At 41.0% G+C, this 19,463-nt stretch overlaps 2 protein-coding genes across 2 annotated transcripts in view; one reads left to right on the top strand and one right to left on the bottom strand.

Annotated features, from left to right (window-relative positions):
* Positions 1–2,605: 2,605 nt before the first annotated feature.
* RIDA (reactive intermediate imine deaminase A homolog) lies at positions 2,606–12,498 on the bottom strand. Its single transcript, XM_047783548.1, has 6 exons — positions 12,310–12,498; positions 10,193–10,298; positions 7,981–8,035; positions 6,281–6,349; positions 4,962–5,017; positions 2,606–3,268 (listed from the first exon to the last, which is right to left on the bottom strand). The coding sequence occupies exons 1-6, from the start codon at positions 12,372–12,374 to the stop codon at positions 3,206–3,208; spliced, it is 414 nt and encodes a 137-aa protein (XP_047639504.1). The 5' UTR covers positions 12,375–12,498; the 3' UTR covers positions 2,606–3,205.
* Positions 12,499–12,590: 92 nt separating this feature from the next.
* The window catches only part of POP1 (POP1 homolog, ribonuclease P/MRP subunit), a 48,779-nt gene continuing 41,906 nt past the window's right edge, over positions 12,591–19,463 (top strand). The window contains exons 1-2 of the mRNA XM_047783547.1: positions 12,591–12,678; positions 18,330–18,470. Of these exons, the coding sequence (XP_047639503.1) occupies positions 18,332–18,470 (139 nt within the window). The 5' untranslated portion in view covers positions 12,591–12,678; positions 18,330–18,331. The remainder of the gene's footprint in view (positions 12,679–18,329; positions 18,471–19,463) is intronic.

Genomic DNA, 19,463 nt, shown 5'->3' with positions numbered 1-19,463 from the left:
AGGTTTACATTTTCAAGGCATTTTTATCTGTAGAGAGCACCCAAATACTCCTTCCCATTGTACAGTTTCCCTGATTATTAACATCTTTAATTAATGTGGTACATTTGTTAAATTGGACAAATATTGGCATATTATTAACTAAAACCGCTAGTTTATATTAGGGTTTAATCTTTGTGTTGGACATTCTGTGGTGGTTTTTTTTTTTTTTTCCCACCCAGAAAATCTTCCCAGCTGTAGCTTCAGCATCAATATAGATTTTTAATATAATATGATTTTTGTTTTTTTCCATTATAGCTGGTTTACAGTGTTCTGTCAATTCTCTACTGTACAGCAAGGTGACCCAGTTACACATACATGGATACATTCTTTTTTCTCACATTATCATGCTCCATCATAAGTGACTAGACATAGTTCCCAGTGCTACACAGCAGGATCTCATTGCTAATCCATTCCAAAGGCAATAGTCTGCATCTACTATATTCCCTGGTTTTTGATAAATGTGTGACTTGTAACTACCATTATAGAATCACACATAGTCATTTCAGTGCCTAAAAATCTCTTGTGCTTTACCACCACTCAGTACCCTTGGCAACCACTGATCTTTTTATTATCTCCATAGTTTTGCCTTTTCTGGAATGTCACATAGTTGGGCTCATGCAATTGGCAATCTTTTCAGATGGACGTCTTTCACTTAGTAACATGCATTTATGGTTCCTCCGTGTCTTTTTGTGGCTTGATAACTTGTTTCTTTTTATTGCCAAATAACGGAAAGGTTTCTATCGTTATCATCATAGCTGTGTGCCAAATATCATTCTAAGTGCTTTATACACATTCACTTATTTAATCCCTACAACAAATTTATAAGGCAGGTACTAGTAATATTCCCATTTTATAGAAGAAACAGAATACAAAGCATAAGTTTAACTTTCCCAAAGTGACACAGATGGTAAGTCGTGGAACAGGACTTGAACTCAAGTAGTTTGGCTTCAGAGTCCTATGGTAACTACGGTATTATACGGCTTCATATAAAAATGTTAAAAATAATTTTCAGCACCTAATTTTGTTTTATCAGTGCACAGTGCTATATTCCCCAACTCTGCCTGCTGGAAGAATCCTCACCCTTATCTTTTATGTTAAATTTACATACCTAAATAGCAGAAACTTTTCCATCTAGCACATTATTCCATGTGCTGATTAATTATTACATACTGAATAGTGCTAGATTTTTGAGCTTTTGTTGCATGCTAGACACCGCTAAATACTTTCCTCATACATTATCTTATTTAATCTTTAAGTCATCTCTTTGAGAAGGTGCAATTATTCTCTCCCAGGAAACTGAGGCTTGGGAGTTCCCAGCATGGCTTAATGGAAATGAATCTGGCCAGCATCCATGAAGACACATGTTTGATCCCCGGCCTTGCTCAGTGGGTTAAGGATCCAGGGTTGCTGTGAGCTGTGGTATAGGTTGCAGACAAGACGCGGATCCCATGTGGCTGTGGCTGTGGCATAGACCAGCGGCTACAGCTCTGATGTGACCCCTAGCCTGGGGACTTCCATATGCCTCAGGAGTGGCCCTAAAAAGACAAAAAAAAAAAAAAAAAAAGGAAAGAAAAAGAAACTGAGGCTTAAAGAGGCTAAATAACTATCTTGGATCATAAAGCTAATAAGTGGTAGATCAGGGCTTAAAAATCTATTGGAATTACTCCAAAGTTTGTGCTCTTAAAACTGCTATTCTTGGATTTCCCTTTGTGGCTCAGTAGGAATGAACCTGACTAGTATCATGAGGTTGTAGGTTCCATTTCTGGCCTCCCTCAGTGGGTTAAAGGTTCAGCATTGCTGTGAGCTGTGGCATAGGTCACAGACACAGCTCAGATCCCAAGTTGCTGTGGCTGTGGTGTAGGCCGGCAGCTGCAGCTCTGATTTGACCCCTAGCCTGGGAACTTCCATATGCTGCAGGTGCGGCCCTAAAAAGCAAAACAAAACAAAACTGCTGTTCTTAACTGCTTCTAACATTATCCTTTGATTGACCCAAACTTTTACCACAATATTTCTGAAACAACCAGAAATAGTTATGTGTAAGAATGGTATGTGTGCAGGTAAGAATGTTATGGCAGCACTGATGAAATAAGATAATTTTACAAACACTGAAGCATTTGGAGGAACAGTTAAATCACCTAAGGTATGTCCACACAAAAGAAGACTCTGCAATAGTTTTAAAAATGAGGTGAATCTGTATTTACATGGAAAACGTTCAAGACAGAAGAAAGCGGTCTGTAGAATAATATGTACCGTAAAGCTCCATTTACATAAAACGAGTCAAAAACTAAAGTAGGTGAATAGAAAACTACCTGTTGGTTACACTCAAAACTCCTGGCAGTGGTCATCTGTGCGGAGATTCAGTGGAATGGACAGTGAATGAAGAGGACTTTTACTTTTTAATCTATATAACTCTGTGTTGGAATTTATTGTACACGGAGGACGTATTTGTGCGGGAGTTGTTTAAAAGACTTCAGAGAACAAACACGCGATGGTTATACATCATCTCATCTCAACCGTGTCAAAGTGTGAAGCTGGAAGGAAGTTTTGAGGAAAAAAATAGTTGCAGTTTAAACTTCATGGTTCTTCCACTTTTATTTAAGCAATGTGATTTAATGTATAAATTAAACTGTTAAAAAAGTGAATGGAAATCACCCCAAGGGAAATCTGCGTGCTGTATTATTCCCACTAGAAATTAGAAAAATATTATCTATATAAAATTTTGGTCCAGTTTCTTCTTCTTTACCTCTACCATTCAAACTTAAATTTTACTCAAGTAAAAGCAGAATCATATACCTGACATGAGACTAAATATTTCACATCATTAAATTAATAGGGTTTAACTGACTTAGGTGTGCTCTTTATTTCTCAAGAATAGTAACTTTTCATTTTTCCTACATGTTATTTCCCTTTACTTTCACTTATCTGAGCAACTATGTCATACGTGTGTCTTTTTCCCACACCCAGTAATACATGTGTTACCTAAGTGTAACTCACAACATTGCTAACTAGATTCATCATTAATCTTCAGTTCCCCTTATTATATGGTGTCTCCAAAATAACTTGAGATGTTTCAGTTGGCTTTACACTTTTCAACATCAACTGTAAAAATTAAGATATTAATTTAAAAACGTTACTAAAATTCTGGACTAAATAGCACTGGGCCCACTTAAAGTGATGCGGTCACGAGAGGTCCTTGGATGGCTATTGCTTCAATCTCAACACGGCCTCCCTATCAGGAAAATAATGAACAAATTAAGAGATCACCATAAGACGCACTAAAAACACATGCAATTAACAGCAAGACAAGTATTATTATTATTATTTGGCCACGCCCTTGGGATGTGGAAGTTCCCAGGCCAGGGATTAAATCCAAGCTGTGGCAATGCTGGATCCTTAACCCACTGCACTGGGCCAGGGATTGAACCCTTGCCTCTGCAGTGACAATGGCAGATCCTTAACACACTGCACCACAGTGGGAACTCCCAAAACAAGCATTTTTTTAGGGCCATGCCCAAGGCATATGTAGGTTCTCAGGCTAGGGGTCGAATCAGAGCTGTAACTGCCGACCTACACCACAGCCACGGCAATGCTGAATCCGAGCTGCATCTGCAACCTACACAGGGCACATGCAATGCCCGATCAACTCACTGAACGAGGCCAGGGATTGAACCCACATCCTCATGGATACTAATCGGGTTTGTTAACCACTGAGCCATGAAGGGAACTCCAGAAGACAAACATTTTTAACATGAAACTTTTCAAAGAAGGAAACAAGGGGGAACCCTCATCAAGAATCTATCATAGGAGTTCTTGTCGTGGCGCAGTGGTTAACAAATCCGACTAGGAACCATGAGTTTATGGGTTCGGTCCCTGGCCTTGCTCAGTGGGTTAAGAATCCGGCATGGCCCTGAGCTGTGGTGTAGGTTGCAGACTCGGCTTGGATCCCATGTTGCTATGGCTCTGGTGTAGGCCGGTGGCTATAGCTCCGATTGGACCCCTAACCTGGGAACCTCCATATGCCACAGGAGCGGCCCCAGAAAAGGCAAAAAGACAAAAAAAAAAAAGAATCTATCATAGGTAAGGCTATGATACTGTGTTCATCTAAGTAAGTTCAGGTGATTCTCACCACACCCCTTTTATCAGGTGTCCTGGAGGACACACTGAGGCTCAAAAAGGTTATTTAACCCATTCTAGGACACAAAGCTAAACAACAGGTTCAAACCATGACCAAGTTCAGAACTCCTTCTATCACACACTATAAACTTAATAAACCTAATGATACTGATCATTCCCAGTAACAACCAATTAAAGGAACAAAAACACCATTCATAGAATATAAAATTTTAGTGGGGTGCTGCTTCTTTATAAGTGGGAATTCTGTGCGGCTAAGGGGCACAGGAAGGGCGTCTAGTTAGCTTAGCATACCAAAATGAGAATGGTGAGAAATATACGAGGCACTGGTCTTGAGGTTATTTTTTCTAATGGAAGGCCTAGATATTTTATTATATGATAGAAAAGTAAAATTTCTACTACAGAACTCACAGACCTGGCTCAGTTTATGGTCTCTCAGTAACATTAAAACAATACAGATGGTATTTTAATTTTGCTCACAATTTATGTACTCTAAGCCTACTGTGTTTATGTTTGGCTTTGATTTTTAATTTTCTTAATTTTTAAGACAAATTTTATGTTTCTTGGGTTTCTTAATTTTTTTCCTTCTTAGGTTTCTTAATCCCCAGTTTCTGCCCATATATATAATATTGGGTGTTCTAGACTTTTAGACTTCTAAGTTCCAGGAAAGCAGGGACTATTTCTTTTCTTTTTAAAAATTTCCTGCCACAGTGTTTCATTTGTCATATTCTGGGGGAAAAAAAAAGTGAAACTCAAAATTGTGTATGTGAGTCATTTTTTGGTGTACTTACTTTGGGCAAAGCAGCAACCTGGTAAGCAGCTCTTGCAGGAAAATTACCCTGGAAATCTAAATTTAAAAGAATTTCAATTTAGTTTTCAGATACTGTATTATTATTCAACCCTGCATAGTCAAGAATCTGGTAAGTGCTTCAGGTATTTGTCAGATCTTAAGTAGAAGCAATGTTGAAAAAAGAAGCTCATGTTCGTATTACCGATAAAATATTTTGCCATATGATTCCCATGATTTTAATACTTTAAAAAATAGTTTTCTGGGAGTTCCTGTCCTGGCACAGCGGCAACGAATCTGACTAGGAACCATGAGGTTGTGGGTTCGATCCCTGGCCTGGATCAGTGGGTTAACGATCCGGGGTTGCTGTGAGCTGTGGTGTAGGTCACAGACTCAGCTCAGATCCAGCGTTGGTATGGCTGTGGTGTAGGCTGGCGGCTACAGCTCTGATTAGACTCTTGGCCTGGGAACCTCCATGTGCCACTGGTGCGGCCCTAAAAGGACAAAAGACCAAAAAAAAAAAAAAAGTTTTCTGGGAAAAAAATGAAAATATTCATGTACTCTGACACTTTAATCTTATTTAACATGAAGGCGGGTTGTTTTATACCTGGTTACTAAGTAGGGAACAACTGCCAATCTCCAGTGATTTTGGCAGGGAATTTCGCCGTTAACTTTGGTCCACTCTAGCCATTTCTTGAGGACAGAATAATGACACTTTTTCCATGTTATACCTTCGTCTCATCTCACCAGGTGGCAGGGATACTCAGTTTTCCTACTAGGACAGCAGTGTTGATAACAGATGACCTTTACTGAGTGCTCACAGTGTACCAGCATATGTTCCAAGTGTTTATATGGTGTATTAACTTATTTAAAAGTTCAGCCTTATAAGGTTTTATCCTCACTGTGCATCTGAGGAAACCAAGGCACAGAAATATTAACTAACCAGCCAATGATCCTGAGAGAGCAGAACAGAGATGGTGGCTGGACTTTATCACAGCAATAACAACTACAATCTATGTGTTAGAAAATTATCAGGAGGGCTTAGAAAGCCTGAGAAGGGCGTAAGAAACTTAAGTCCATTAGGAAAAAACAGACGGGATGGGTTGCAGTATGTTATTCCAGGGAAAGCGACAGAAATGTCTTGGATCTTTTTCAGGGGGGCACCCTGCATATTTCCGATTGGGCTATTCATTTTTTTAGGACAGGATCTCTGACCATTTCTGTAGCATCTCCTATCACTCTTAATTCATAATGGCCACACATTAAGGTAACAGGTTTACTTCTCTTTAAAATGGAAAATAATAAGACGACTAAATGACTTACACTGTTTGTAGATGTCATTGACGGTGCTGAAGTCATTTATGTCTGCCAGCAAAACGGTTGTTTTTACCACTGGAAGATATATATGTTGTCATTAGGTTTATTTAGTTGTTTGTTCTGATCCAAAACATCACTTAGAAAAATAGGACTGACGAAATAAAATTCATAGTTTAAGGCAGAACAAAAAAAATTTTTTTAAATAAAAATTCTTAAAAATACAAGAATTTCTCTGCCCATTTAGTCGTCCTTCCTCCCCTCTAGTGTGCATGGCACATCTGCACTGAGAGTTAACCAGCCCTCTCCAGTGGCAGAAATACCTGCCTACCTATAAAGTTCAGTTCTTTTGGTCCCAGCCATGTACCTCCCTAGACCGGAACATTACTTATCTCTGACCTTCTTAATGTCACTACCTAAGTTACTTGTATTCTATTTTATTTATTTATTTATTATTTTTTGTCTTTTTGCCTTTTCTAGGGCCACACCCGCAGCATGTGGAGGTTCCCAGGCTAGGGTCTAATCGGAGGAGCTGCAGCCACTGGCCTACACCAGAGTCACAGCAATGCAGGATCCCAGTTGTGTCTGCGACCTACACCACAGCTCACGGCAATGCCAGATCCTTAACCCACTGAGCGAGGCCAGGGATCGAACCCGCAACCTCATGGTTCCCAGTCGGATTCGTTAACCACTGTGCCACCATGGAAACTCGTATTCTGCCTATTTTATTAAGAGTGTTGATTTCTGCATTATTACCAAATAAGACTAGGCCTCCAACAAAAGTGATAACTAGACGACTTGAAATGACTGACCTAAAACATACCTCTACCAGATCACTGATTATAACAGTGTAACTCTAGATATGAGAAGAAGCAACAAGAGAGAATGACTTCTTGGACCGTGGCTTTTGGCTACCGTTAACAGAGCCTGAATCCACTAACAGCACACTAAGTGGCTCATCAATGAAATGCTTGTCTGATCTGGGAATGAGCATCCCTGGTGCTATGGGACAAACTGGCAATGAAATGGCTCCGAAACCTTGTTGAAAATAAGATAGAAAGTGCGGGGGTGGTAAAATAGAGAATGCAGCCCGCCATCCAGTTCTACAAGACTCAAGTCATCAGCCACTGCAGTCACTGACCTATAATACATGGTGAAAGGCATTCAGAGAGAAGTTCAGGATAAGGACTTTGTGTTTTGGGAGAACTGCCAGAATTGCCCCTAGGATACTTGCAAGAGACAATTTTAAGAACCCAGTTTTTCACATCTTTCTACACTTAAGAAAAGTACTAAAACCATTAACTAAAATCATCCATTCCTTGAGAACAGAAGTAACCCCCCAGACCAAGATGGGTGGCATTGTGAGGGCACAAACCTCTTCGCCAAAATCATACATACTCTGGTCTCGCTCCCTACCTCTTTGGAACAGCCCTCAAAGCTTTCTGCAAGACTGTCTCCCAGGTTACAACCCTCAGGTTGGCTCAAAGAAAACTTTCCATTTCTTTCTTAGATTGACTATTGCCTTTTTCTCCCTGAGACTATGTATATGTTCTGTGACTGTCTTAATTCAAATGGGAATGAAATTAAACCAACTTTAAAAAAAACAACAAAAGATGTGGGGTGGCATGACATACTACTGGATGCCATGTGTTCTTTAAAAAGACCAAAGAATATTTGACTGTCATATGAAATAATATCAAGTTGCTCACCATTCGTGAAGTCGCAGCCCGCAGCTTTCAGAATTTCACCCATGTTTGTAAGAGCCTATGGGCCAAAGTAAGACAGGCCTAAGGCACTGACACCACATTAATGCTTCAATTCAATTAACCATATTTTACGAATAGCTCCTTGTAGGAAAAAAAAACCAAAAACTTCCTCTTCTAGGAAAATTCTACTCTTCGTAGGCCACTTGTATACAAGTGAACTGCTTCTTGGCTTACGTTAATGGAATGACTCTGTCTGAAGTATAGTGAGAAGTTGTCTCCTTTTGTGAGGAAAAAGACTAAAATGTCTTCCTCAGTTTCTTGAGTGCCAGGATATGTGAAATTTTCAGCCAGGGTCTACTAAGCTAAAGCAGAAATAGTTAATCCTAATTCTGCATCACTCTGAGGCTAAGTATGAGCTACTAAGCATTAAAACATATTTTCCTGGAGTTCCCATCATGGCTTAGCAGAAACAAATCTGACTAGTATCACTGAGGACGAAGGTCTGATCCCTGGCCCTGCTCAGTGGGTTAAGGTTGCCGTGAGCTGTGGTGTATGTTGCAGAGGTAGCTCAGATCCCGAGTTGTTGTGGCGTAAGCCAGTAGCTACAGTTCTGATTCGACCCCTAAGCCTGGGACCCCTCTATATGCTACACGTGTGGCCCTAAAAAGACCAAAAAAAAAAAAAATTTTTTTTTTTCTGGCAACGCTCATGGCATGTGAAAGTTCCCAGCCCAGGGATTGAGCTCAAGTCACTGCAGCGACAACACTAGATCCTTAACCCACTTGCTGTGCCACAAGAGAACTCTAAAAGATGTTGTCTTTAAAGTGGTATTTGATTTTAAAGAGTTCTTGCTTTTTCCTTAAAAAAGCAATTAGTAATTGTGTATATGTTTGATGCTCTGGCCTTTGGAAAGATTAGTTTTTCAACCTATCCTTATTATTTTTTCAATTCATTCTTCCACTTTACTTGACCAGTTACATTACAATAGTTAATGATTTAAAAAAATTTTATCTTCTAAGTAGATAAGACATGGATTGGTGAAAAATTCAAAAGCTATAAAAAAGCATATACAGTGAAAAGCTGTCTTCCGCCCTCACCCCCCCTTCCCAGTTTCCTTCAGCAGAGATAACACTGTTTTTAGTTTCTTATGTATCTTTCCACAGTCCATGCTCACACCAGCATAAGTGTATATATTCTTAGACAGGCACACAGATGGTAGCTTGTTGTGGATGCCGTCCTGCATCTTGGTTTTATCATGTAACAATCCTGGAGATCTTTCCATATTAATTTAGTTGTATGGATCTAGCAGGATTTAACTAGTTCCTTATGGATGGACATTTAGGTTGGACATTGGGATATTACCAATGACCCAGGGAATGTATTAAATTATAACTTAATTCTATTTATTGGATTAGAATTGTATCTCTCATTCTTATTTTAAAAAACACACGCATGTAACCTTTGATATTTCTCTCTTTCTAACAAATGTTGACTTTTACTTCTGGCCGTAGTTTTATTTTTTTGCAGGTCATTGGCCCTGACTAAAAAATTTCCCAATTCATGTGGAAGTGGAAACATGTTTTCTGATTTCAATAATTCAGGGGTTCCCCTCCCATTTTATTCAAATATAATCGACATAAACATTGTTTTAGTTTTAGGTGCATACTGTGATGATTTAATAAAGTGATTACTACAACAGGTTTAGTTAACATCCAAGAGTTCAGGTTTAAAGTCACCTCGGAAAGTAAAAAAAAAAAAAAAATTTTTTTTTTTTGGTCTTTTTGCCTTTTCTAGGGCCGCTTCCCATGGTATATGGAGGTTCCCAGGCTCGGGGTCGAATCGCAGCTGTAGCCACCAGCCTACACCAGAGCCACAGCAATGCAGGATCCGAGCCTTGTCTGCGACCCACACCATAGCTCATGGCAACGCTGGATCCTTTACCCACTGAGCAAGGCCAGGGATCGAACCCGCAACCTCATGGTTCCTAGTCGGATTCATTAACCACCGTGCCACGACGGGAACTCCTAAAAATTTTTTCTTTTGGTTCTTAAATGTTTCACTATGTTTCCAACTTTCTAGTGACATAAAACTGTCTTAAGTCAGTCAGTAAGAAACTTAAAGAGCACTTCTCTGATAATCAGCCAAGTGGATTCTTAACACTCCTCAATATAACAAGGAGCAGAGAAGGGAACTTCAAATGTGGAAGAAGACCCACCTGTTTAGCTTCTTCTACCACTCCTCCTGGCACAAGCTGTCCACTTGCAGGGTCCATGCCTATCTGTCCTGAAATGTAGATGGTCCTGTCGACTAACACAGCTTGACTGCAATAAACAGAAATGCAGTGTGTATACAAAAGATCAATATAAAATATAAAACTCAATGCTAAGAGACTTCTTTGCTAAGGACACAAAAAGCACAAAATGTAAAATAAAGAAATTAGAAAACTGGACTTCATTAAAAACTTTTGCTTACTGAAAGAGATCTTTAAGAAAAAGAAAATGTGGTTAAGTCGCAGATTGGGAGAAAGTATTTGCAAAACATATCTAACAAAGGACGTGTATTCAGAATATATAAAGAACTCTTATAACTCAATAATATAAAGACCAACCAATAAAAAAACAGGCAAGTGATCTGAACAGACACTTCACAAGAGAAGACATACAAAGGGCTAAGGAGTAATGCAAACCAGAACCACACGGCGATGCCATCACACACAATAAGGCCTCACTGATAACAAATATTGCTGAGGATGTGGAGTAACTGGAACCCTCATACTTTGTTGGTAGGAATGCAAAATAGTACAGACACTTTGGAAAATTGTTTGACAGTTTCTTAAAAATATAAACATACACATAACATACAACCCAGCAATTTCTTTCCTAGGAAACTACCCAAAAGAAATGAAAACATATGTTCAAAGACTTTACATGACTATTCAGAACAGCATTATTCTTTTTTTTTTTTTGGTCTTTTTGCTATTTCTTGGGCTGCTCCAGCGGCATATGGAGGTTCCCAGGCTGGGGGTCGAATCGGAGCTGCAGCCGCCGGCCTACGCCAAAGCCACAGCAACGCGGAATTCGAGCCGCCTCTGCAACCTACACCACAGCTCACGGCAACGCCGGATCATTAACCCACTGAGCAAGGGCAGGGACCTAACCCGCAACCTCATGGTTCCTAGTCGGATTCGTTAACCACTGCGCCACGACGGGAACTCCAGAACAGCATTATTCTTGATAGCAAAAATTAAAAACAAAAAAATAAAAAACACTCACTGATACATGCAACTAAAGACTACATACTATTTGATTCTACTTACATAAAATTCTAGAAACAAACAAACAAAAAAAGCAGTGGGAAATAGATTAGTGGCTGCCTGGGATCAGGGTAGGTATGGGGATTGATGAGTAAGAATTTTTTGTAGGGGCTGGGCAGAGGTGTGTGGGGGTGATGTAAATATTCAAAAACTTGACTGTGGTAGCAAATGCATAATTCTATATAGTTACCAAAACTCATGGAACTTTCCATTAAAATGGGTGAATTTTACATGCAACATATGCCTCAATAAAGCTGTAAAACAAAAGAAAGCAATGCCAAAAGCACTCTCAAGAAAATAATTAGACAAGGTTAATCATTGCTGAAGGATCAATTAAAGATCCACCTGTGAGGTTACACGTGCAAAGTACTTACTTTTGGAACTGATTTTTTTTTTTTTTTTGTAATGAGAATACTAAGTTTCAGAATTAGGATAAAATCACAGGAAAAAACATAAGTTACACGATACCTGAAAGCTAAACGAACTTTATTTATTTTTGGATAAAGAAAGCCCCACCATTGTTTCTTAATTGTGATAAAAAGTATTTATCAAACATAAAATGTACCATTTTGAAAACCATTTTTAGGTATACAATTCAATGGGGCTGAATACCTTCGTTGTAAAAAGTTTATAAACAAACTTTAATATCAATTTACTTTGTAAGTAAAGTTTGTTTTACCATTTCACCTTTATTATGAAACAAGATACTCTCATTTCTAATTTTCTAGTTACCTATATTTTGTGTCCTAACATGTTGCAAACTTCATGACGTCTCCCTCTGATTTCCCGACCAAATCTTTTTTCTTCATAATTTTAAATATACAATTGATGATTTTAAACTCGTAGTGGGTCTCCGGGTGCATTGCCCCCTTTCCCAGGTTCAGTTTCCCGGCTCAGTGTGTCCGACGAGGTTGCCCGCAATGACGTCGGAGGACCACCGCAGCTCGGACCGGATTGGCCCAAGCCCCAAGCCAGACCCCACCCGCCCGAGTCCGTCCCGGCTTCACAGCCATCTGTACCTGTAAGGACCAATGGCCGCTGGGGCTTTCACAGTACTGATCACCTTTCTGACCAAAGCCGACATGCTAACGCTTTTCTCTGGCTGCCACTCCTAGACAACAACCTCGAAAAGCGTTCCTACTGGCGTTTCTGGAGACTAATCAGCCGGGGCTGGAGTTCCTGTTTTAAAGCGTCACCCGGTGCTGGGTTCGCTGAGAATTCTGGGAATTGTAGTCTCCGCGCGACTCTGGGCCACGTGGAGGCCACGGTCGCACCGGCGCATGCGCCCTCTAGCTCGCTCGCCACGCACGTCGGCGTCGTGACTGCCGCAGAACGTTGTCATTTCTGACCCCGGGCTTGCTGGCTTCCAGCCGCAGAGCATCTGGCAGGTAGGTTTTGAGGGGTTGGAGTCTACCAGGGTCCACGAGGATAGGAGGAGTGTGTGTCAGTCCCTCCACCGATGCCGGAGCACTGGCTAGGCTCCCCTCCCTTTCTTTCCCCTCACTCGCTGACCTACTGTTGCCTTCTTTTCCCCACGGCCCCTCCTTCTGTTACCCGAAAAGTGGCTTCACCTCTTGGTGGGTATCAATCCAGAACTCACTCTTCCCCCCGCCAAAACAACAAAAAACCCAACTGAGCCAAAGTTTGGAAGAAAGAAGTACTTCTTACTTGCTATGCACCGGCGATTGGAAGAAGAAAGTGCTTCTCACTTGGTGAACACCCGTGATCTTTCCAAAAGCAACCGGGAAATTGGGGAACTTTTAAGCTAAGGTATATGCGTATTCATGAAGGGGCTTGAGCAGAGAAGAATTCAGCATAGAATTGGGGCAAAGGGCAGCAGAGTCCAAACTTAGTTGATTGAAACCTCAAGGGTCAGAAAAAAGGTCAGCATCCCTCAGGTTCCAGTTGATCTGATGATTGAGTGTCCAAGGCGGGTTCAAATAATGCAAAACAGATCAAGAAAGTGCGTCAGGCTGATCTTTACCGCAGCAGCAGATCTGGGAGTTTACAACTGATTTTTGTTCTTGCTACTTTTCTTGTCTTAGTTTCCCTTAAGATCATGATTACTGAGACATTCAAAGGCAAGCATTGAGGCCAGGCTTAGATCACAAAATGACTTAAGCCAAAAATGGATGGCTTCTCTGATGTCAAGAAAGCCATCCCCGGTTCTCTGTCTCCAGGAACCTCCTACCTCATCTACTTACACTTCAGCTCCTGTGCTGGAGCCACCTGTGTTTGTCATTTCTCTGGATTGCCCCACGGGGCAGATGCCATCCTAGGGGAGGCCATTGTACCCATCTACCATCCAAAAGGAATAAGATGGGTTGTTGAGGAGAGCACGCTGAGACCTGGGCAGTGTTCACCTCCCGCCTCTCCCATGCTCCCTTTTCTGGAATGTTCTTGAGCTTTACTGGGTGTCTCTGTGTTTCCTTTCCATCTCAATAGACACCAGCTGACTGAGATCTGAATTCAAATAGGTTATTGATCTTGGTCCAGCAAATGGCCCCAGAGTTGGTCTCTTGGCAAATACTCAGTCATGCAGTGTCAGAAGCACTGCTGCTTGGCTCAGTGTTTTTTACTGTTAGTATATGCATTATAGGAACATTTCACTCCATTTATGCCTATGCATGTTTGAGCAGGGCACTCTGCTAGGTGCTGGAGGTGGAACAGTGAAAAAAACTGGCAAGATCTTTGTCCTCCTCCGAAATGTAATATAAGAAAATTGTCTTTATTCCCCCTCATTTTCTTCTGCAGACCCATAAGGTTTTGGCTTCCCTACTTCCAGCTCAAGAACCTTTAGAAGTTCTTTGAGAGTTCTGGCCTCCCCTTGCTTACTCAGTTTTATCCTCTTCTACTTTCTCTTCCCACTGTAGTCATCCAGAGGTCTCTCTCCTGGATTCACCAAGTAGATTCCTGAATACTTTCTTCCCTAGCCAAGTTCCAACTAATGAAATCCGATTTTCTCACTGACTTTAACTGCAGATTCATGCTCTTCTTTACCTTATCCAGTTTTTTATTGTGTTATGCAGCAGAATTTAGTCTTTTATTTTATGTGGTCTTAGTCTGGAATTGTTTTTTTGTTTTATAAATAGTGAATAGAGCCAGACTGCCGGGTTGAATCCCAGGATAATCACAAGCTTAGTGTTAACCTCTCTGTGCTTCTGTTTCTTCATTTATAAAGTGAGGATAGTGCCATATGTCCCTCACAGAGTTGTGATGAAATGAGTGAGGCGTGTGGAATAGTGCTGGCACATAAAGTTCTCAGTAAGTATTGGCTGCCTAAGATGACTAACTTTTTAAGAGGCCACACCTGTATCCTACTTCGGTCTACCCACAGCTCAAAACTATTATGCACAGAGTAGAACCAAGAAGCTTGTTAAGTTTGATTAGACTGGGTAATTAGGAGAAGTTTTTTTTTTTTTTTTCTTTTTGGCCACACCTTTGGCATGCTAAATACCTGGCCTAGGGATTGAACCCTTGCTACTACTGTAACCAGAGCCACAGCAATGACAAGTGGAATCCTGAACTGCAGGGAACTTCGATACTGGATGCTGTATTCTTTTGGAGCTGCAGCCCCCAGCCTACGCCACAGCTACAAAACTCGGGATCCAAGCTACATCTCGGTCCTGTACCACAGCTCATGGCAACTCCAGATCGTTAACCCACTGAACGAGGCCAGAGATCGAATCCAGGTCCTCATGGATACTAGTCTGAGCCACAGTGGGCACTCCTGATACTGTATTCTTATGGGAGATTTTATGTTAAGTCTGAGTCACCAGTGCTTTAGATCCGAAAGAAATTGGGGATCATCCGTTATATTCCCAGGTTTTCAAACTGGAGTCCACTCTACCAAGGGTTATGTCTGATCATATGCTGCATGTGGAAACATGGCTTATTTGAACATTATTCATCTGGGAGAAAACACTTTTTATAAAGCCTGACACATATTTAGTGCTCATTAAAACTTTGATTAAATGGAAATGAAAACAGATGCAAACTGTGAATATTAGGACTAGATGTAAAAGTCACTTGGAAAAAGTTAAGATTCCTCTTGGAAGCTTTTTTTAAAAAAATTGACTCTGAGAGCATGTAAAAATTCTGTTGAAGTATAGTTGATTTACAGTGTTGTGTTAATTTCTGCTACACAGCAAAGTGACTCAGTTATATCTATATATATTGTTTTTCATGTTCTTTTCCATTATGGCTTAATCACAGGATATTGAATGTATTTCTTCAGCATAGCTTCAATATAGAACATAGCTTCTGGAAGCTATGTTGAGCTAAATCCTCAGATATAGTCTATATTCATTCTCTGCTGTTAGAGGACCACTATTAGTTCAGTCTGCTTATTATTTTTCTTTTTTTTGTCTTTTTTTTTTGCCTTTTCTAGGGTCGCTCCCGCAGCATATGGAGGTTCCCAGGCTAGGGGTCGAATCTGAGCTGCAGCCGCCGGCCTACGCCAGAACCACAGCAACACGGGATCCAAGCCACGTCTGCAACCTACCCCACAGCAACACCAGATCCTTAACCCACTGAGCAAGGCCAGGGATCGAACCCGCAACCTCATGGTTCCTAGTTGGATTCGTTAACCACTGCGCCACCGTGGGAACTCCCAGTCTGCTTATTTTTTAGCCTGAAACCCAAGCTCGGAGATGTGACTTCTGAAGGTTATCCTCATCCTGCTCCTGGCGTATTGTAGTCCTGAGCAGAGCCAAGCTCTTTCTTGCTGCGCAAGTTCTGATTCAAGCAGGTGATAGTAGGTAGGCTAAGCTGTTTTATAAGATCATTTTGAATGGTTCTTAGTGTAGACTAATCTGAATCATGTCCCTCATCAGCCAGCCAGTTCTGCAGCATTCCCTTTGCTTCGTATATATTTTTCAGTTGAAAAAATGTCTTTGGTGTAGATCTAGTTGTCTTTTAGGTCAAGGCAGAATGGAGTGAGAGAGCGAAATGACATACATCTCTGTTACTTCATGTATTATTTACAATAATAGCTATCATAAACTGGGCCCTTAGTTCATGCAAAGCCCTGTGCTGTGTGCTACGTATGTGACCTTATTTAATACTCATAGCAACCTCCTGGTTATCCCCATTTGTCAAAGGAGAGCCTGATGCTCAAAGAGGGAGAGTAATTTCCCTAAGATTATATGACTAAAAAGTGTTAAGGAAGGTATTTGAATCCAGGTTGTTCTCACTCCAAAGTGAGGGCTCTTAAAAAAAAGTGGCTCTAAAAAAAAGTGAGGGCAAGAGTTACTCTTAATCTTGTATGAAGTCTTGCTTTGGAAAGGAGATAAGTGAATGGGTGGTAGTCCATTCAGTGGCACTTACTGGGCGTGGTGCAACCCCTGATGTGACATTAGACAGTTTGTGCAGGTGTTTTTGGTTAGCATGATGCTTGGGGTAACGCTGCCATTTACTGCCCAGGGGCCAGGCATGTTAGCCATCTCGCAATGTGCAGAAAGGTCCCAGAAAAGCTTTATTGGCTGCGTGGATTTAATACACTGAGTTTTCAGGGAATACAATACACCAAGGCAAGATTGTACCTAAAAAAAAAAAAAAAAGTGTCGTTTATCAGGGAGTGTTTACCAGTTTGGAAAATTAACATTGCCAGTGGCATTGTTACCTTCTCTTTGAGGTGTTAGTACACACCCACCTGTGTTACTTTGCCTTTGTAGCTGTTGCAGTCATGGTGATACTGTGTATAGCTATCAATAGGCTCTTATTAAAATATTTAAATGCTTGGAGAATAGCTTGGTTCTGTGACTTAGAGCTTCCCAGCCTCTTAGTGTCTCCTTTCTGCAGGACCCTTCCCCTCAGGGTCAGACCTCCCTACAGTCAGCAAGGAAAGAGTTAATGACTGTTGCGTGGGGGCTTCCAGGACCCTTCTCCAGCTCTACAGGTTATACCCATGCCTGAGTCAGTGATTATCCCCCTGGGTTAAAAATACCTGTTTCATAATGTCCTTCCAAGTGTAGTTATGGTACAGGAAAAATAGTTATTATTTTATTAAAATTATTTTTGGTTCTCCTTTATGTTACAATGAGGGCACATATTGTAGGATGTGTTTTGATAAAAGTTATGCCTAGTAGGTGATGTACTTAATGAATTTCATTTAAAAATAGAAAACAGGTGTTTCAGACGACTCAGTAAAAGAACGGAGGTGTGGCGTTTTCGAGTTGAGAACAATGTAAATCCATCAGGCTCCACTAGGCTTTTGTCCTTTGTCCCTATTTGGAGTGGAAATCTTTTTGCTATTATAAGTTAAAGTGTACAGCTGGCCTCACCTCTGTAGAAATGAAGACATGGGTAATTTAGGTTCAGTTTTTGGTGAGGTCATTGTATTGGAAGAGCGTGTCTCATATTTCGATTCACCTGCCTCTTGTTTCATCTTAGAATTTTGATACAATGTTTTAGCTAGTTTAATTATTTTACCATGGCATAGGGATCTTATCTCACACCTCATTTTTCATTCTTCCAACAAACTGCTCAGTGTCAACACTGGTGTATGACTCAATTATTTGACAGCACAAGATAGAATTTTTTTCTGTTGAATCAAATTTTTGGCGTTAATACCATTCACAGCTCCCGTAGAAATCCTTCTGGTTATAAATCCCTGCTGTAGGCGTTCCTCTTGTAGCGCAGCAGCAACGAATCTGACTAGTATCCATGAGGATGCTGGTTTGATCCCTGGCCTTGCTCAGTGGGTCGGGGATCCGGTGTTGCTGTGAGCTGTGGTGTAGGTCAAGATGTGGCTCGGATCTGGTGTTGCCGTGGCTGTGGTGTAGGCTGGCAGCTGTAGCTCCGATTTGACCCCTCTCCTGGGAACTTCCATATGCTGCGAAAAAGCAAAAAAAAAATCCTTGCTGTAGATCAGTATCGTGATAACATTTTGATATCATCAATCTGCCTATAAACAATAGAGATTTATTGTACTGAAGAATCAAATTTTGAGTCACACGAACATTTATTCATTAAATTTATTTTTATTTTTGGGTGGAAGTTCCTTCTCCCTGTACTAAATGTATTACTTTCTTTCCAGAAATGTCTAATGCCAAAGAAAGGAAACATGCTAAGAAAATGAGAAACCAGCCCACCAATGTGACTTTATCCTCTGGCTTTGTGACCGATGGAGGTGTAAAGCACCATAGTGGAGGCGGAAAACCTTTCCAGGCTCAAAAAGGTAAGATACACAGGAAGCTCTCTACACGCTTTCCATTTGGATCCAATTTCCAATTGCTTTTGTCAGCTCCTTTTTTTTTTTTTTTTTTTTTTTGCTTTTTAAGGCTGAACATGCAGCATATGTAGGTTCCCAGGCTAGGGGTCAGATTGGAGCTGCAGCTGCCAGCCTGTGCCATAGCCACAGCAACTCAGGATCTAAGTCACGTCTGCGACCTATACCACAGCTAATGGCAACCCTGGACCCTTATCCCACTGAGCAAGGCCAGGGATTGAACCCGAGTCCTCATGGACACTAGTCAGGTTCATTATTGCTGAGCCACAACGGCAACTCTTGTCAGCTTCTTTTGTTGTCTTAATCTAAATGATAAATGAGTTGAATTAAAAATAGATATAGGCTTTCCCATTGTGGCTCATCAGAAACAAATCTGACTAGTATCCATGAGAATGCAGATTTGATCCCTGGCCTCCCTCAGTGGGTTAAGGATCTGGTGTTGCCATGAGCTGTGGTGGAGGTCACAGACGTGGCTTGAATCTGGTGTTGCTGTGGCTGTGGTTAGGCTAGCAGCTGTAGCTCTGATTCGGCCCTGGGAACCTCCATATGCCATGTGTGTGGCCCTGAAAAAGGCCAAAAAAGATGAATAGTTGCAATTGACCCTTATTATTTACAAGCTTTGTGCTTCCAAATTCACCTAGTTGCTAAATGTGTAAGCCCCAAATTAATATTCATGGCACTTTTGTGGCCATTTGTGGACACAGAGAATGGGAAAAAGACTGACGTGGATGTTCCCAGAGGAGGTTTCCAGTTGCCTTCTTGTTTTACCTTCTTAGGGAGGGACCAGAGGACGGAGATTGGTGGGGCAGGGCAGCTTAGTGCTAGAAGCTCCAGCCTGGCTAGGGTTTGAATTCTCTTTTTTCTTTCTTTCTTTTTTTTTTTTTTTGTCTTTTGTCTTTTCAGGGCTGCCCCCTCCGCACATGGAGGTTCCTGGGCTAGGGG

Source organism: Phacochoerus africanus, chromosome 6 (assembly GCF_016906955.1).
Source record: "Phacochoerus africanus isolate WHEZ1 chromosome 6, ROS_Pafr_v1, whole genome shotgun sequence".
NCBI classification, from domain to species: Eukaryota; Metazoa; Chordata; class Mammalia; order Artiodactyla; family Suidae; genus Phacochoerus; species Phacochoerus africanus.
The sequence above is the reverse complement of the archived record's forward strand: the minus strand, read 5'-3'. Positions and strand labels throughout refer to the sequence as shown.